Raw genomic sequence first — 17,921 nt, forward strand, 5'->3', positions numbered from 1 at the left:
TTTCTGAAATCATTCTTTTATTGTTCACACACATTTCTGCTACTTGCTGAACTTGCTCTTAACTACAGGCCTAAGTTCCCATGCAACAAAATGTGACAAAATTCATGTATGGTCCCAAAGGCTAAACTGAAAGTTAATGAATGTGTAACATATTTAAACTTTCACAGAAGGCTCAGATGATTAAAGCCAAACTTCTAAAGGTGGAAAATAGGTATGTATGCATGCTTTTCTTTCTGGGACCTGGCGGTACGTTTCATATGGTGTCACCAAATATGAGAAGTCCTGAAGGGCATGTTTCTTTTCCATTCTTTGGAGATGCTGCAGATCAAGAACTCGTGCGGATGGTTCTGTTTAAAAACTTTGTTCATAGAGCCTGAGTGGTTTGATGTCTATGAAAGCCAATATGACCCTTTTGCATACTGTAACAAAAATAAATATACCAAAAGCACCACGTTATCTTTAAGATGAAGTACTGACATCATGGATTACAAAGATAATATAATAGTCATTTAAAGTATGTGACAACTTGTTAAATCTACAAAGAAGGCAAAAAGGTATATTTACATTTTGCTCCTTTTAAAACACAAATACCAAAACAATAATTTTATATATTAATAAATTAACCACATAAAATTTTCATTAATTCAACAAGTATTTCATCAGCACCCTCTAGGTACCAGTCCTCGTTTTAAGAGTCATCAGCATTTATAATCTGAGCATATCCACTATTGTTATGTAATTTTAAAATGTTACTGATTTACTTTAAAAAGTGTATTATATAATAATAAAGAGCGCCCTGTCCCATCTTATGAATATGGTTCTAAAAAGAAAAGGCTTACTTTTTCATGGGTACAGTTTCAACACTATAAAATACAAAAAAGAAGATACAATTATTTTTTTTTAATTATTCAACAGCTGCACTCCCCACATTTACTCTAATACAGATGGCTGACGGAATAAATTCAGGAGAAACACGTGTTGAGAAGAAGATGAATGAAGTAAAAATGAAGCGTACAAGTTCACCAGACACAGAGAAGGGCGGACTACAGAGTCAAATACAAAGTAGTAAAAACAGTTATAAAGTAAAGTGCCAAGTACCCGAGACAGAGGAACTGCAAACAAGAAAAAATAAGAAAACTGGTTAAGGAAGCTGAGGAGATTAAGCAAGTGGGAAAAAATAGTGAAAACAAGCCTAAGAAAACTGGTACACAGGAAAGCCCTGAACAGGGATGACTCACTTCTTAGAAAGAAAAAATAAAAATCAAGTTCATCTCATCAGAGCTCATCTTTAACAAGCTCTCTGTGGGCAACAACACTTAGAAAATGACCCCTCCCCACACTCCCCAGACCCTGGAAAGTCGACTACTTACTCATCATACACATCCTCTGAATCCATTCGACGATAGTACTTGGCCAACTTGACAGCAAAAATGATAGCCGGAAGTAAAAATATGGTAGCTTTTCCAATGCCAAACCAAAACAGATTCTAGGGATGAAAGAAAATCAAGACAACTAAATGTTCAAAGATGGGAAATAGAAAACAATAGTTGCTTGGGGAAAATAATTTTATTTTTCAACTTTTTTCTCATAATAGGAACCGGCCACTGTGTGAAGTGCTAAGTATTAGTATAATTCATGAACTCTTTGTAAAAACTTTGAGCAGGTCATATTTATGTTTATTTTATATTATGTTTATTATGTTTATATTATGTTTATGTTCTATTATGTCTATTTTGTAAACGAGGAACAGAAGCAGGGAGTGGTGAAGCCAGGGTTTGCTTCTAGGACACTCCGAAATAACTGTGAGCTAGCCCACTAGATGGTCTCCCTCTGCTGCTAACGGTGAGAGAATGGATGGCCAGCAGGCCTGAGCTCAAATGCCTTTTGTGAGTTGTTTTGATGGTAGGGCGACTAATAAACCTTTCTGACTTTGTTCTGCATCTGAACAGTGAGACCACAGCATCCACATCCCATAATAATACTGTGTGAAGAAGACAGAGCAAAGCTTAGTGCAGGCTAGGCTCTCAACAAATGCTCCATGCTTAACTTAACCAATCTTTATGGTAGATCTTAGGCTCAATTCAATCTTATTTTGTCTAAGAAGCAACATTAAAGTATTTTTTAAAAAATATTTGCCAATATGCACAAGTCAGATTTCCTATAGAAACCCGGATTTATGTCTCATCTTGAAAAGTCTGAAGTTTGACCTGATGCCGAGTCTCATTCTCACAAGGCTGCGGCTGAGTGTTGGTTCTTCCTTCAAGAGGGGCATTTATCCTCAGTTTGCCAGGGCCACACCACTAACTTTTGCAGGGGTGATATCTAACATTATCTGAACTTATTCCCCAATCAGAACAGACACAGCTGTGCACAATCAGCAGGACCCTATGGGTGCCATACACCAGCCAGTGTCTCACACTGGGCCTGCTTTGTACACCTACATCCAGCCAGGTCCCTGAACATGTTCAAGTCTGTGTCCTCTGCCTTAGGGTAATGCTGTAGGTAACACCAGGAGAGCTCTCCCCAGGCCATCCTGAAGCCACAGGCAACGGCCAGACGCTCCCGGTTCCGCCGCCGCATTTCTGCTTTGCTGCTGGCTGTGTTTAGAGCTGAAGGGCAGTGACACCTGTTGGCCCAGAAGCTCCAGTAATTAATTCTCCTTCCCTCCCCACCCCCACATTCTTTTATTGGTAGATTGCTATGCTTTCAACCTTGTTTTGAGAGGCTTTAGAGCTTTATGACAACGGTATCTTTCTACTGGAAGCTGCTTCAATCCCTTTGGGAGCAATGAAGATATAAAAGAAACATGCTAACCTGCAGTCTATTTTGCTGGTGATGCCGAAGCCCAGAGCTCTTCCTTACTATTTAATCCACCAACTGTAAAACTCTAGCCTACAATCGTCCTGAGTAGTCTCCAGGCCCCCCCCTCTATTAGTTCTCCTAGTATTTGTGGAGAGGCATCTCATGTTTGGGCAATTTGGCCTGGGGTCAATGGTGAACGCTGGATGCAAATAAATCAATTCAGAACCAGCCAGGCTAACCCAGGAGCCCTGCAATGAGGGCTTCAACCAAAGCCATCAGCAGGGCTCGAAGCAGCCGGGCAAATGCGGAAGAAGGTGGAAGATGAGGGGAGCAGCCAGGAAGCCAAGGCTTAGGGTCTGCATGCCTGGGTAACTGCCCGGTCGTCTTCATGCAGATCTGAAAGCCCATCTGCACACAGATGGACATGTGGGCATGGGACGGGAAGATGGACAGATAGAGCAATCTGGATGCACTGCGTCGGACGGCTACCTGACCATCCTTCCTTCATTCAGTCGCCCGTGCCAGGTACACGCCACACGACAGGGACACATCAGTGAACACAAAGGGCCTGCGATCATGGAGTGTAGAGGTTAGTTTGTGTGTTGCTGGGGACAGGTCTTAATCAAAGAACCACACAAACGCACCATTTGAACAGCAATAACATCTCTAAAGGAAAAACACATGGAGCGCTAGGGCAGTGCAGAAAAGAGAGCCTGATCTAGTTGTGAAGATCGGGTTTAGATTTTAGGGCTAAATCTAACAGACCCAAGCAGAAAACTAGTTTACATTATAGTGTGTAGTACAATCTGGAAAAGAAGGAAAAATCAAAAGGCTTCTTGGAAAAAAAAGATACGTTTGAGTTAAGACCTGAAAACGGAACAATAACTAATAGTAGTGAACACTTACTGAGTGTGTTAATGTACCAGAAATGGTGTTGACTTTACATGTAATCTCTCTCTCAGCCATCAAAACAACCTCATGCAGGTGATGAAGCTCAAGAAAGTTCAATAATTTTTCAGTCACAGAATTCAGAAAATGTAGAAGTGGAATTTGAATTCAGAGTCTGTGTTCTCAACCATTATATTACAAGACCTAGAGGAGGCAGCTGGGTGGGGTGTAGGTGTGGAAGCGAAGAATGAGAGAAAGATGAAGATTATGTGTCCAGTCTCCAGTCCAGGTAGAGGCAACGGCATGTGCAAAGGCCCAGAGGTGGGGGAATCGGGATGTCTTTTAAAGGAGTGAAAGAAAACAAGTATGTTTAGAGCACATCGAGAAAGGTGATCAAGTCGTGCAAAATGTAGCCTAGATGGGCAGGGATCCAATCATGCAGGGTCTAGTGTATTCTCTTCAGGATCCTAATCTTTATTGTGATAGCACCTGGAAGCCAATGAGGTGATGAGCGGAGGAAGTGAGAGGTCTGGCTCGCGGAGACACAGTCAGTGTAGACTGCAGAGGAAACAGAACTGAGGAATAAATGTGATTAATTGGAACTTAACATCCCAATGTAACATCTCAAAGGGCTTATAAATAAAAAAATTAAATTAAGTTCACTGTAGCTTTGGGCTTATATATATAGTTGCACTAAGAATCCTTTTGAATACTGGCAATCTGCCCACCAGTGGCTGTTCTTTTCCAATTATTCTAGAAAAATCGGAGTTTTCGTCACAAGAGTTTCCTGATTTCTGTGAATATAATTCTAGCAATGAACGAAGACGCAGCTAGGTCTTCGACTTTCCTAGTATATTAGGTGTCAGAACACATTCATCTACATTTTAGATTTTTGGTCTAAACGTAACAGACCCAAGCAGAAAACTACTTTATGTTATAGCATGTAGTACAATCTGGAAAACAAAATAAAACAAAACAAAGAACAAAGATGATGAGTTTATTGTGTTGCCTTATTTTGAAAGGTGAAATTCTTACCATGGGTTCGATAATGTAGCTGCACAGGAAGACATCAACAGCAGAATCTAAAGCAGTGGCCACAGGTTTGCAGGCTGCAATTTGCTCGGTGATCTAAGGGGTAAGAAACACAGGCAAACTCTGAGCCACCGCCACAAACATCCATAAGAATTCTTCATGCCAGTTACCTTTGTCCTCTTTCCACAAGAAGGATCTCTGTCTTCTGAAGATATGGAACTGACAGCTGATTTGTACAGATGAATTCTATGACATATAGAAGTATATGCTTGAAAGAAAGACCCTGATTCTCCCTGAGTCCAGTTTCTGGTTTCCAGTTTCCTCATTTGCTATTTAGAACAATAAGACCCATCCTACTGGACTCCTGAGAGAATTAAAAAATACACGTGTGTCCAGCACGGTGTCTGTCTGAATTTCTTACCTGACCCCTTTGTGATCTGACAAAGGATGTGGGAAGAAAATGGAAAGTTAGTTAACTAATAAGTGTACATGTCAGAACAGGGATCCGCAAACTTTTTCTATAAAGGGCCAGAGAAGAAATATTTTAGACTTTGCAGGCTAGGCTGAGACATATCTGTCCCAACTGCCTGCCTCCACCATGGTATGGCAAAAGCACCCATGGACAATATACATACAAATGGGTGTGGCTGTGTGCCAATAAAGTTTTATTTATAAAACAGCAATACCTGCTGACCCCATTTTAGAAGACAGAAAACAATGTACTCATTAATGAGGTAAACTCATAAACAAGTTTAATGAATCCCAGACAGATGCGCCAATCCTACTGACTTAAGAGAGCTACGTTCATTCATTGCGAAAAACTCTGGAGTAGGGACATTAAGCTAGACGCTAGCTCTTTTGAGTGGGCGTGTCTTATTTCTTTTCCTTTATTGGTTAGCTCACCTGTACCTTACAAGGCAACCCATATGAACAACCTTATACCTCTCCAAGCTCAAACAACTCTATACCCTCTTTGTATAGGCTTTTTCACGGTTAGTTTTATAGAAAATGGGGTAGGGATCATATTCTGTATGCTTTCCTCCATCTTGCTTTTCTCTCCAAGTCCCGTGGTGCATGAAACTGAGGATCTCTATGACTTTGATTAAATTTAGTTTTAAATCCTAGTTCTGGAAATCATATCCCTCTCTTTCTATATGTATAGACCTAGCTTTCCCCCCAGATAATCAGCAACCCCTGAGGCAGCAAAAGACTGTAGCCCGGACCTGAATAATGGTCACAAGGTCCAGACCTCTGGTAGGCTAAGGAGAGCATCTTAAGCTATGTTTCAATTCCCAGGCCCTAAGGTGGAACGACCCTCTGACTACTTTCCCCTGAGACTGGAGAGGAAATCCACAAGAGATATCAAAACTGTCCTCAAGACCTGAAGAACTGATTCCTTCCCCTTACCTCACCTCCAACCAATTCGTTCTCAACACGACCCCAAACCTCTAAGCCATGGGGTCTTGTGAATTTGCCCTATAAATCTGTAACCTACACACCACTGGAGCACCAGATTTTTGAGTGCTAGCTCACCTGTGTCTCCTGTGCCATTTCCTTAATTAAACCTCTACTTTCTTTGCTGCCAACGCCTGTTCGTGTCTCTCCACGGGCTTTGTTGGGTGCAGGCTAAACGAACACATTGAGTTCGGTAATGTAGCTCTGATCCGTTTTGTACAAATGGCCGCCTAACAGTCCCACAGTGTGGCTTGTGTGTGACTTAAGCATTCCTGTCCAGATTCACACTGGCTCTAATATAGCAGGCTCAGTGTTGCCCAGGGAGTATACAAGTCATACCTTCAAACGGAGTCTTAAATTAAGGAGCTCATGGCTTACTTGCAGAGACACAGTCAAGTGTGGCAAGAATCCCTGTGACAAAGGTGAGCACAGGGCGCTGGGGGAGGCCACGAAGGGCATGTTCTCCAACCTGGCGGGCAGGCCTGACGAACCGCCCAGTGTGAGTGACACTTGTGCTGAATCTCATGGCACCTCTAGTAATGGTCTCCAAGTTCAAGGCCATTTTACTCATCTCTTACAAAATTACCAGGAATTTTATTTTATTTCCTCCTGACTTTATCCTTGAAAAAGACTATCCTAACACACAGCCTCCTTCGGTTCATAGAAGATAAACCACTTACAGAGATCTTGACCCACTGCAGGTAACGTTCAAAATATCCAAGTATCATATTCCCATACTTCTTACTTTCCTGGAAAGAAATCAAAGAGTAGTAAAACCATTAGGATGACTATGCCCTACTCTATTGAATCTTGTAGTTATGGTCACAACACACACTTATTAGCTTACCGATTAAAAAATAAAAACTTACTTGAACAATAACAGAGGAAATACGGTTTGTGATGAAGTCCTGAGCAGAATCCAAAGAAGTAATGATATTGGCCACTTTTTCCTGGAAAACACAGCAAGCCGACAAGGTATCAAGTGATAAAAGGGTTTCATTGGACCATTTGCATACCGGTGCAAGTGTTGTTAACTCAGCCCCACACCACCACAGTTGGCTAGTTAAAGAGATAGTGGAACCAGTACAGCCTTCTGAGGGCAGGGGAAGGAGACCAGCACATAGCAAGCATCCTTTCTCTGAATCACATCATTGAATACTCACAAGGCCAAAAGGTGGGTATTGGTAGGCTCCCTTCACAGATGAGGTAGTTGACCTTGCCCAAGGTTACCAAGCTGAGATGCATAAGAACTGACATTTGCACCTAGTTTTTTTTTGTCTTTTTTCATCCCAAAGTCTACACTCTTTGCAGTGTCACATAAATAAGGACAAAACCACTGCCAACCCACATGGCAGCTTGGTGGAAATTGGAAAAGGTGCCCAGAGACGTCAGAGCACACAGCCTGGCCAGTGGGTCAAGGGTTGATTTCCGCCCCCCTCACCTCTTATGGAGATCAGTGCATGGCTGCATGCCATCACCCTGAAAGTCAAGGTGCATAAGGGTAGCACAGGAACTACACACAGTCACTGGTCTGTCTCCAGGTTCCCTTGGCATGGGACACACACTTGTGACATGGCAGCCATGATTAGGGGTACAGGGATGGTCCTGGAGCAGAGCAGACCTAATGGTTTTCAGGGGAACTGAATCAAGACCTTGGCACATCAACGAAATGGCAGGCTCAGTGCTGCCCAGGAAGAGTACCAACTACAAATTCAGGGGCTCATGGTTCGCTAGGGGGACCCAGCCAAGTGTAGCAAGAATCCTTGTGACAAAGGTGAGCACAAGGAGCTCTGAGAAAAACACTGGGGGGGAACGCGTAGTTTTCTGCTATGTGGCTGACACCTGAAAGCTCTTATGGGCAGCCTATTCCATTCAATAAGAAATATTTCCTGAGCTGCCTGTGCGCATTTAGGTACAAACCGAATACAACACAGCCTCGGAGCTCAGTTTCAGCTGTGGGAATGTTGCAGCCAGAGGGAGTCCCCTGTGGTCAGTTGTATTAGCTGTTCATGATTACTGATACCTTCCCAGGCATGGCTGCCCAAGGGGCGGGGCATAGTTCCCCACCCGAAGATGATGGCTTTCACTGTGTGACTTGCTTTGGCCAATGGGACGTAGATGAATGGCAGGTACGGGTTCCGAGCGGTGCCTTCAAAGGATACCTGTGTTTCCATTCATCCTCTGAATGCCACAGTGAATTCTGCACTCTGAGGGCCTGAGGTGGCCCAGACAGGAACTGCTCCTTCAGGCTGGGTCTCTAGGTGGGACAATATGTGGAGAAGCCTGCAGTCGACCCAATGATGAGAATGAAAGTTTGTGGTTGGAAGGCAGTGAGATTTGGAGGCTGTTTGTTAGGCAGCGTTTTCTCAATAAAAGTGACTAGTGCACCTTCTAAGCTTGCGTTCTGCACACCCAAACACAGCTTTCTTCTGTGTGCCTAACAACGTGCTGAGATGAGGTCTGCATTGATAGAAGCACTCATAGAAAGATAATGATAGGAAAACCCAGTTTGGCATTTAAAATGGGTGGATGACTGATGCTTTTTAGTTATGTAAAATACCTGCAAAACCAACATCTCTGAAAAATCTGTGTGTGTTTTTATAACAAGACCCTGTGACAGAAAAAGAAAATAAATCCTTACCCCCAATCCAGTGCTTTTGTGTTGAAGACTCTGGATACGTCGGTATAAACTTCCCTGATGGTGAACAAACATAGATAATATTTTCCAACTGATTACATGAAATAGCAAGATCACACAACTTGTGTCCCCCTCCCGCCTGTCAAGTCAGCCATGAAATCCAACATTACTCTGTAATGGTGTTATTCTAGAAAAAACAACAGACACAATAACGGTGTGTATCTCACACACCTCTGGTGTGAGAACACTGGAAGAAAATTAGGATACGTATTCTAGAGCTTCAAAGGGAAGCACATGACATGACATGCAAGGTGTCAGTTTTGCTCAAAGTGGCAGACTACTTAAAATAAAGCCTGCCCAACAAGAGTGGTTTGATTTGCGTGGTTTAGATCAGGGATTGGCTGATTATATCACTTAAGGCCAGATAGTAAAGATTGCAGGCTTTGTGGGCCATACCCCTCCACAACCACTCAACTTTGCCCTTGTGGCCAAAAGCAGCCACAGATCACCTGCGAATAGTGGGCAGTGGCCGTGTTCCAATAAAGTTTATGTGTAAAAACAGGCAGCAGGCTGGACTTGGCCCACAGGCTGTAGTTTTCAGGGCCATAGTTTGTTAACCCCTCGTTTAGATTGTAGGTCACGTGTACAGAACAACTAGCCTATTTGCAGACAGGTTACCCCAGCTCTGAAAAGACCAAGGAGTCCTGTGTCTACGTGAAGGAAGGCATTTAGGGAACATGCAAAAACCAGCTTAAATGTTAACAAATTTGTGCTAGCCACAAACAAGCGTAGCAGAGAACTGTGGTGAGCACAGCACACAAATTAAGAAAATTCAATTTCTTGTGGACTTTGTGAACACTCTGATGAATTAGGAAGTCAGGGGGAAATGGGAGAGAGGGATGGTAAAAACTAGTTCTGGAAGGTTCTGAGGTTGGAGGTCAAGTAGGCTAATACGCGTCTCCAAGTTTGGGCAGGCTCATCTGTAACCCGGTTTCCACACAGTCTTCTCCTTGACAGCTGTAAACCCAACCATCCCCCACAAGCACAATCCTAACTCCTCCTATTTACAGAGTCCACCTTTATCACCTGGAACCAGGCAGCAGCCAAGCAAGAAATGGTCCCACCATTGTTTGAGGAGGAAACTGGATACTATAGGACTGTGGAGAGGCAGACGCTGGATTTGAAATCAGGTCAGCCTGACTCCAGAGCCACTATTTTCTCTCTGCTACACATTGCCTCTCTGCCTGTCAGGAAAGAAGCCAGCAGGCAGGAGGAACAAGGAAGGGAAAGTCAGACAGTAGGACGGGAGAGAGGAGGGAGGAAAATGCCTGATTGGGACAAAGAACAGAGCAAACGGAGGCAGAGCTGAACGGACTTACCCTTGCCTTCACATATTACTTGGCAGGTTTGGAGAAAAAGAATTTGAGAATAAGGAAGTCCAGAGCAGAGACCTCAGCACTGTGGCCAAGTGCCTGCCTCACAGGGGCTGCTAAAGGCTATGGAAACCACAGCACAGTGTATGAGGCAACCACAGATTTCATCTACCTGTTCACACTCAGATGGAAAAAGGCAGGGAGATAAGCAGAAAGGAGGGATAAAATTGAAAAACTGTCTTCTTTAAAGCCCAGCTACTGTCATATATTTCTTAAATAGCTCAATTTCTTAGCATGACGCCAATTGGATTTGACCTCTGTGAGATGCACATGTCACCAAGCCAACGAGGTGAGACGGATTGTGCCCAGGTAACAGTTTAATGCCAGAGGTTGTTCATTCTTACCATCAATTGTCTCAAAGGCATGACTTGGTCATGGTAAAGTGTTCTAATCGTTTGTGCATTACTTGTCAGGGACTGTTTCAAGCTTCCAGGGGGCTACAAAGAGAATAAAACAAAGATCAACCCCATTTTTCCAGACCCCGGAGCACTCCCTCTAACCCCAGGAGCTGGGGGAAGGGAAGCCATGACAGCAGCACACAGCCCTCCTGGTACGATGGTGACTGTGGGTGTGGGGGTCACTGGGAGGGACCGCGCCAAGACACCAAATCACAGAAGCACGAACTGTCAGCAATAGGCAACCCCACACTCATTTGCCCTTCCTGGGCGCCAGAGGCTGTGTCCTCTCTCACCTCACCATAATATAGCCACTGTAAAACCACCTTACAGTAGCAATAGCCCCATGTTACAATGAGCAAACCAAGGCTTAACTGAGCAATTTTCACTCAGTCCATACTTCACTACTGTTTAGTATATTAATGTCTAAAAATCCTACTGCCTCCATCTTCCAGGTGTGGAAACTAGGGCTCTGAGGGATGGAAGGCATTGCCCAGGGTCCCACAGTCAGGAGGTAGCTGAGTCAGGATTCAAATCCTGTTCATCCCCTAGAGCCAAAGTGCCTCATCATCGCGCGCTCTGCAGCTTCTCGAAAGGGACCAATTGCAGCCGTTTAGTCACCAGCAGGCAGAGCAGTTGATGGAGGGGAAGCTTAGGGGGCCCGGATGATGGCTTCGCCTTCCCTCACCCACTTCTTATCACAATGCAAAGCATCACATGGAATTTTCCTCCCACGTCCACGTAACCATTCCCTACACCACAAGGAAACTGTGTGGGCGTTGTGTTGGCAGTGGGGCTCATGGGGTGAAAGCACAGTGGTGCTAAAGCAGTTCAGGGTGCCAACACCAAGGGCAGGGGTCAGAAAGCCACTCTGGAAACCTTCAGACTTGTGGGCCATGCGGCAACAGCTGCTGGTGGAATTTCAGACATGCGCCAGAGAGGCGGTTTAAACAAGGGGTTACTTGTGGTTAGGGAACCTCTTTAGGACTTTGCCTAAGAATCGTACAGAAACTGACATCTACAGTTACAGCATTTAACCGGACTGTTGGAACTCACCAACTGGCTGGCTTTTCTTTCTAGTTCATCTGCAAATGACAAAAGATTCACTTTTGTGGGAGGTTTAGCTATCTAAAAAAGAGATAAAAAAAAACAAGTATGTCATGGATACAGGATTTTTAAACGTTAACAATATCTGATAGGCAACAGATTGAATGTGGGTCCATACAGTAAAGTGGGAAGGTTTCACATAGGTGACAACATTTTCATTCTTATTTATACACAGAAAACCATATTGTTTTGTTCAACCATAAAAACAAATAAAGTACTGATTGCTATATGCCATAATACAAATGAATCTCAAAAACTGTAGGTTCCATGAAAGGGACCATTAAAAAGTTAAGGCCATTAAACACAAAACGTCACATACTGTATGATTCCACTCATATGAAATATATACTGAAAGGTAAATTCATAGAAACAGAACACAGACTCGGGGTTGCCAGGGGCTGGGAGAGGGGATGGGGAACAACAGTTTCATGGGAACGGGGCTTTCTTTTGGGGTGAGGAAGACGCTTTGGAACTAGACAGAGGGGACAGTTGTGCAACGCTGTGATTGTACTAAATGTTAGTGAATTGCTCACTTTAAAATGGTTAGTTTTATGTTATGTGAATTTCATCTCAATTAAAAAAACACAAAATAAAAACAAAAAAGAAACACACATATCTGTGCTCTAATTTCCCCCAAAAGATCAAGCATGAACACATAGGTCATACCTCGGCCAAGTAAGCCTCATAATCTATTTGGTCTACTCCTGAAGAGCTGAAATCTAGAAGGTTTTTTCTTCCTGCTGCGTCCAGCAGAACAATATTGTCAATCCTGACGTTCATGTTTTCAAAACTGCTGTTTATGTTTCCGGTATGCTGCACGATTAAGAGAAAAGTTATAAATAAGTCCATTCTTTTCCAATAATGTCACATATGCAATGCTTTAAAAGAACAATAAAATTACACAGGACAAAAAAAAAACAACGCACTTGCACTTAACTGGCATTTTTCCCTGGTACTTGTGTCCCCCCTCCCACTCCTTGCCTGCCACCCTGCCTCCTGCCTTAGGGCCTGTGCCAAGTGCCGTGTGAGGAGGTGGGGCGTAAAACAAATAGTATTGCACCTCTACGCTCAAAAACCTCCAGAGGAAGAGGCGGTGTCACGATAAAGGCACAGGAACTGCATCAGGACACTAAGGGTGGGGGAGAACCTTCCAAGACGGGAGATGGGGGAGCGCAATAGAGAGGAGATGGCTTCTGAGTCTTGACAAAGAGATGCTGAAAGGGACCCAGCAGGATGCATGCAAGGAAGCATGCAACATGCACTGGACTTGGATGCTAGGGAGACTAGAGATTATGGGGACACGGCTGATGACTTGGGGTTGTCCTTAGAGCCAGTAGTTTCAGGCAGCATGGAGTGCCGGAGTGTCCTGGGCACTCTCCACCCCTGCACATCATGGTGCACAGAGAAAATGACCCATAGCATGATGGGCAAATGTGCAGAGGGCATCTATTTCGGGCTTGGTTACAAAATGGTATTTTATTTTTGTCTACATGCAAGGAATATTTAGGTAAGATTATTGATACCAAATTTGTATACTGCTTTCAAATAAGTCTCTTTACATATGAAAACCATCAGGCTATCATGAAGTCACGGTGCCTCTGGGAGCCTTTTGTGACACCTCAGTGGGACAGTTGTGGAGTTTGGGGAACCTCTTTCCTCGGCATCCCTTGGTATCTCCTTCCATTTTGGAAGTCCAGAAGAAAGAAGCCTCCTTCGATTCTGCCCTACAGAGCTGAGAAGGCCAGAAGGCCTCGACGAAAGAGGAAGTGGGGGCAGCCTAGGCTAATACCCTAGACCTGGGCAGCTCCAACTCTCTTAGTCCTTCGTCCAGCCAGTGTGTCTCTCTTCAGAGTCTTAAGACCCAAGACTTGGGTATGGGCTCAGGCAAAAGAGGAGAGGTCACTCCATTCTGTCTGCTTCCATCTTTGCTGCCATGTTGTCTCTTGCCAAGGGCTAGCAGAACTCAGGAGAGCCCACCCTGGAGGGCTGTGGCCACAGCCATGGTTCATAAGGAATGATGACGGTGTGCACCTTTGTTTTCAGTGCCTCATTCCATCTTAAGGGACCTGGCAGAGCCAATATCCCTGGGGAACAAGTGGGCTTTGTTCCTCTAGGAACACTGACACTCGGAAAGAAAAAAACTTTCCCTGTGAAGTGTCCTCAGAGGCCCCTTAGAGGATCCTGTATAATCTATTAGAGAAACGCATGACTCAAGAAAGACAGCTGGCTGGGATGCGGTGAGATGAAAGTGTTTTGGAATTTGATAGAAGTAAGGGTGGCACAACCTTGTGAGTGTGCAAAATGTCACTTTAAAATGATTAATTTTCTGTGAATTTTATCTCAATTTAAAATGACAAAGATAACTGGGTTTAATATGTACATCAATTTCATTATTGGTTCTAATGACTTACCTCTAGAATGTTGAGATGTTCACTAAAATTGTAGTGGTTCTCCAGCTTAAGTGTGGCATAAATACCTTTATTTTCTTTGCAATCACTATGGGAATAGACAGAATAATCATAATCCAGAAAGGCAGTTGTGGCTGCCTCTGTCCACTGTTAAGGATGAAGAGAAGGGTTAACTGTTCATCTTTGTTTAATCTATGAACATAGTGGCTTTTGGTGTCAACACCGTAAGCCGTCACCAATGGCCACACAAACCCCACCCCCACCCTCAGCGCCCACCGTTCCTGGCTTCATTCTCTGCTTTATTGAATATCACGTTTGGGGAACAGATCCAATAGGTTTGGTAAATATGTCCTTCTGTCTGTCTCCTGAGTGCTTTTTCCAATGCTGTGAGGGATAACACGTTTAAAATTGGGAAGAAATAAATGCTCATTTAACAAAAAACTCAAAGCTTGCTAGACACAGGTATGCTCAAGGTATATCACAGACTTGCCAGACCACCTCCATCCATACGTCCAGGTTGAGCTTCACATACCAAACATATGGTCGGATATATATTCTAATGGCAGGATGGAGACAGGGAAGGGGCTACAAACAGCCAGCTGGTCAGGACACTTTGGCTAGAAACCTCACTCGGCCTCACCTTTCCGTGCTTCCTAAAATGGGGGAAAAATGCCTCCTCAACTGAGCTAAGAAGGATAGGTGTCACTTGCCACCAAGACAGCCATTTCCTGGGAGCATGTCTTTCTGGTCCTGCAGCCAGAAGCCTCTAGCCCTGAGATGCCTGGGAGAAGCAACTTTCCCACATCCCAAGGCAGTGTGATACTCCTCTCCAGGGAACCCCAAGTAGGTTGGTGTTGTTGGAACAGAGCTTGATGCACTAACAATCAGAGAGAAGACTGGAGATTTCTGCAGGAGCCAGAATCACAAAGAGCTGGGATGGTTTAATCATGCACAGAAACGCTGATGGGTTGATAATGTCTGCCTAGAGCACACTGTTAAGAAGGATTCAGAGACTCTCTGGGCTAAGTAGAAGACCACAATTGATTACCAATATCTGTCATGAGGGCTAGGTGGGAGAAGGATGAACACATGTGCCACACCCCTTTGTGCCTCTGCTGGAAGAGATGGGGAACCATTAAAACTTCAACCCTATTGAACAGAGAGAAGTGGAACCCCTCAGGATCACAAAGCCCCTGGTAGCAGAGCCAGGACCGGAGCCTGGGCAGCCCAGCTGCAAAGCCCGTCCTTAGCATATCTGGGATTTGGATCCATCCACTGAATTCTTATTATGTGGCATTGACTTGGAGCAGGGTGATTCTTGAACAAGAGTTTTCACAGGATCCCGTTAACTCATCTTAGGGTCGACTTAACCAGCGAGTCCTAGTGATCACTGGACAGAGGGCCCTTGAGACATCATCATTCCAAGGTCTGGAAGGCTTTCAGGGGAAGGATGATCTTTTTGGTCTTATTTCTACTATTTCTTTGCTAAGACTAAAGAACAGCTTAATTGTGAAACTGGGAGTCTTATGATTAAGGTTAAAGATACTTTGAAAGCAAAATTCTCATTTTGCAAAAACAACATTTAAAGTAGTAAAAAATGCATAATGCAATTATTTATACCTGTAAACTTGTTCAAAAGTGAGATTAATATCCGGTTTGTTAAATACCATGCCAGAGAGATAGTATTTCCAATTCTCATTTAGTAAATATGGTGTGTCCAAAATCTAAAACAAATTAAAAATTTTTTAAAAAAAAGACAGTTTTACTCTAACACACATACATATAATAAAATGAATATTCTGCTAAATATATTTGTGAGATTTTCATGTCATGATTTTCCTCATTGATTTTCAGTTTAAAACTAGAAAATAATAGTGTGATTGGAATAAACTAATTGACCACTGGGTAGCATCAATAGGAATTATCAAAATTACTTTTTCTTGGAGAACACTACTTTTTAGCAAAACAAACACATTATAAGTGGGAGAAGAATAGACAATTTGATTCAGAATAGCTAACAGAAAGCCATGAAGCAGTTGAGTCAACTCTTCACTACTTCTCTCTAGACAAAATGAATGAAAACTCATACATTGTCTGACTGAAGTCAGAGAATCATATATATTTAAGAAGAGCTAATTAGTGCATGACTGCATATGTGCTTAAGGAGTGTAAATGGTTTCAGAATATCCCCTACTTTAACACAGTATGAATGAAGTCTGGTTTGATGTAATATTGTTATTATCATCATTATTAATTATTATTATTAATTTTATCAAAAGGCCAAATGGAGATATTTTGACAAATTGATGCTCCCAATTTAATTTTCCTCAACCAAATGAATTAATTAAAATGCGATGACAAGTAGTTACTTTAAGTCATTCACTTGATTTTATAACAGAATTGAGGTAGAAAATATATAGATAAAACAGAAAAACAGAAATATATTTTTAAAAATCGTGATCTGGAGAAAAACATTGGAGAGACAAAGTTAAAAAACTAAAACTTCATCCTGAATTAATGAAGCTAAACTGCAAAATGGCTCCCTAGAGCCTGCAGTAGTTGGTTTTAGAGGGAGAAAGGGAGGCTTGAGATCAATTTCTACCTGCCTCATCAGATTCCCACCAGGGACAACTGTCTACCACGAGGGGCATAATTTATCAATCTCTTTCACTTCAGATTCAGGGCCTCAGATCACATGTGTGGGCAACTGTCATCTGGGAAACTTTTGAAAAGAAACTTTCTGGAGTATGGGATGAATCCAGGAATTTATCTTCTGATGTTTCCAGCTATATTTGGGAACTACTGCTGAGGAGAATGTTAGTCTCCCAAAATATTACCAACCCCATTGATGCGTAGGTCTTAATCCCAGGTATTGATTCCACTTACATAAAAAAATAAGAATGCTGTGTGTGTATATATATATATATATATATATATATATATATATGTGTGTGTGTGTGTGTGTGTGTGTGTGTGTACATATATATATATATATTTCCTCTGAAAAATAAAAGGAAACTCAACTTCTTGAATGAAAACCAAACTACTCATCTTTCTGCACTGCTCTTAATGAAACCCGTAAGATATGGAAAACTCAAAGTTTTGGCTAAAGCCTTCCCATAATGGTCACAAACCCCACATTTACCTGGAACAACTTCTTGTTTTGGTAAGGTTCACAGACCAATTTTTCCACATTTCCACCAACAACAAAAGTAAGAACCACAATGGTCATCAATATCCAACAAAAGAGGAAACTGACTCCAACTCCGCTGGAAAAAAAGAGAGAAATAAAGTTAAGAATTCTACAAGCCAGCACTTGCTGACTCTACCTATTCAATGTAAAAAATGGACCTGCCGTCTTCAGCTATTTGCAGTTTAAACAGGTCAGCCTACCCGGGGTGAAGACAGAAAGTGGTGGGCACTGTGGTCTTTCAGCCCTAGGCACATATTCAGGGAACCCTTACAGCTTACGCCCTGGTCTGCTTGCAGTCTGGCACTCTGGTTCAGACCTAGGTTCTGAGTCAGTCGAGTGAACCAAGACTTTCTACAGAGGACAAAGTGAATGGGGAGGTTATGAGGCAGGAAATTTGCCCTTTGCAGTCTAGAAGAGACCAACATGGCTCTACATCCAGAGAGAGGACAAAGAGTGGGGTGAATGGCAGCTCGAGTGGCTGGTTAGGGTGTACCAGAGAGGGCCTGGGGAATCCAGGGAAGGGAAGCTACTGAGGCGCTTCAAGCACTGGGACGAACACAACCCAGTTTC

General features: G+C 43.1%; 1 protein-coding gene across 9 annotated transcripts in view; it reads right to left on the bottom strand.

Annotated features, from left to right (window-relative positions):
• PROM1 (prominin 1) overlaps positions 1–17,921 on the bottom strand; it is a 103,272-nt gene continuing 85,351 nt past the window's right edge. For 7 of the 9 annotated variants that reach the window (XM_019625139.1, XM_019625133.1, XM_019625134.1 and 4 more), the window contains 13 exons: positions 17,304–17,427; positions 15,779–15,882; positions 14,162–14,246; positions 12,417–12,563; positions 11,700–11,771; positions 10,593–10,685; positions 8,819–8,872; positions 7,047–7,127; positions 6,858–6,926; positions 4,726–4,818; positions 1,371–1,486; positions 840–863; positions 1–419 (listed from right to left, as the gene is read on the bottom strand). In XM_019625139.1, the coding sequence (XP_019480684.1) occupies positions 365–419; positions 840–863; positions 1,371–1,486; positions 4,726–4,818; positions 6,858–6,926; positions 7,047–7,127; positions 8,819–8,872; positions 10,593–10,685; positions 11,700–11,771; positions 12,417–12,563; positions 14,162–14,246; positions 15,779–15,882; positions 17,304–17,427 (1,117 nt within the window). In that variant the 3' untranslated portion in view covers positions 1–364. Of the gene's footprint in view, positions 1,113–1,370; positions 1,487–4,725; positions 4,819–6,857; positions 6,927–7,046; positions 7,128–8,818; positions 8,873–10,592; positions 10,686–11,699; positions 11,772–12,416; positions 12,564–14,161; positions 14,247–15,778; positions 15,883–17,303; positions 17,428–17,921 lie in introns of all 9 variants that reach the window. The other 2 variants (XM_019625138.1, XM_019625140.1) reach the window with 2 other exon arrangements.

Source organism: Hipposideros armiger, unplaced genomic scaffold (genome assembly GCF_001890085.2).
Source record: "Hipposideros armiger isolate ML-2016 unplaced genomic scaffold, ASM189008v1 scaffold_616, whole genome shotgun sequence".
Taxonomy (NCBI): domain Eukaryota; kingdom Metazoa; phylum Chordata; class Mammalia; order Chiroptera; family Hipposideridae; genus Hipposideros; species Hipposideros armiger.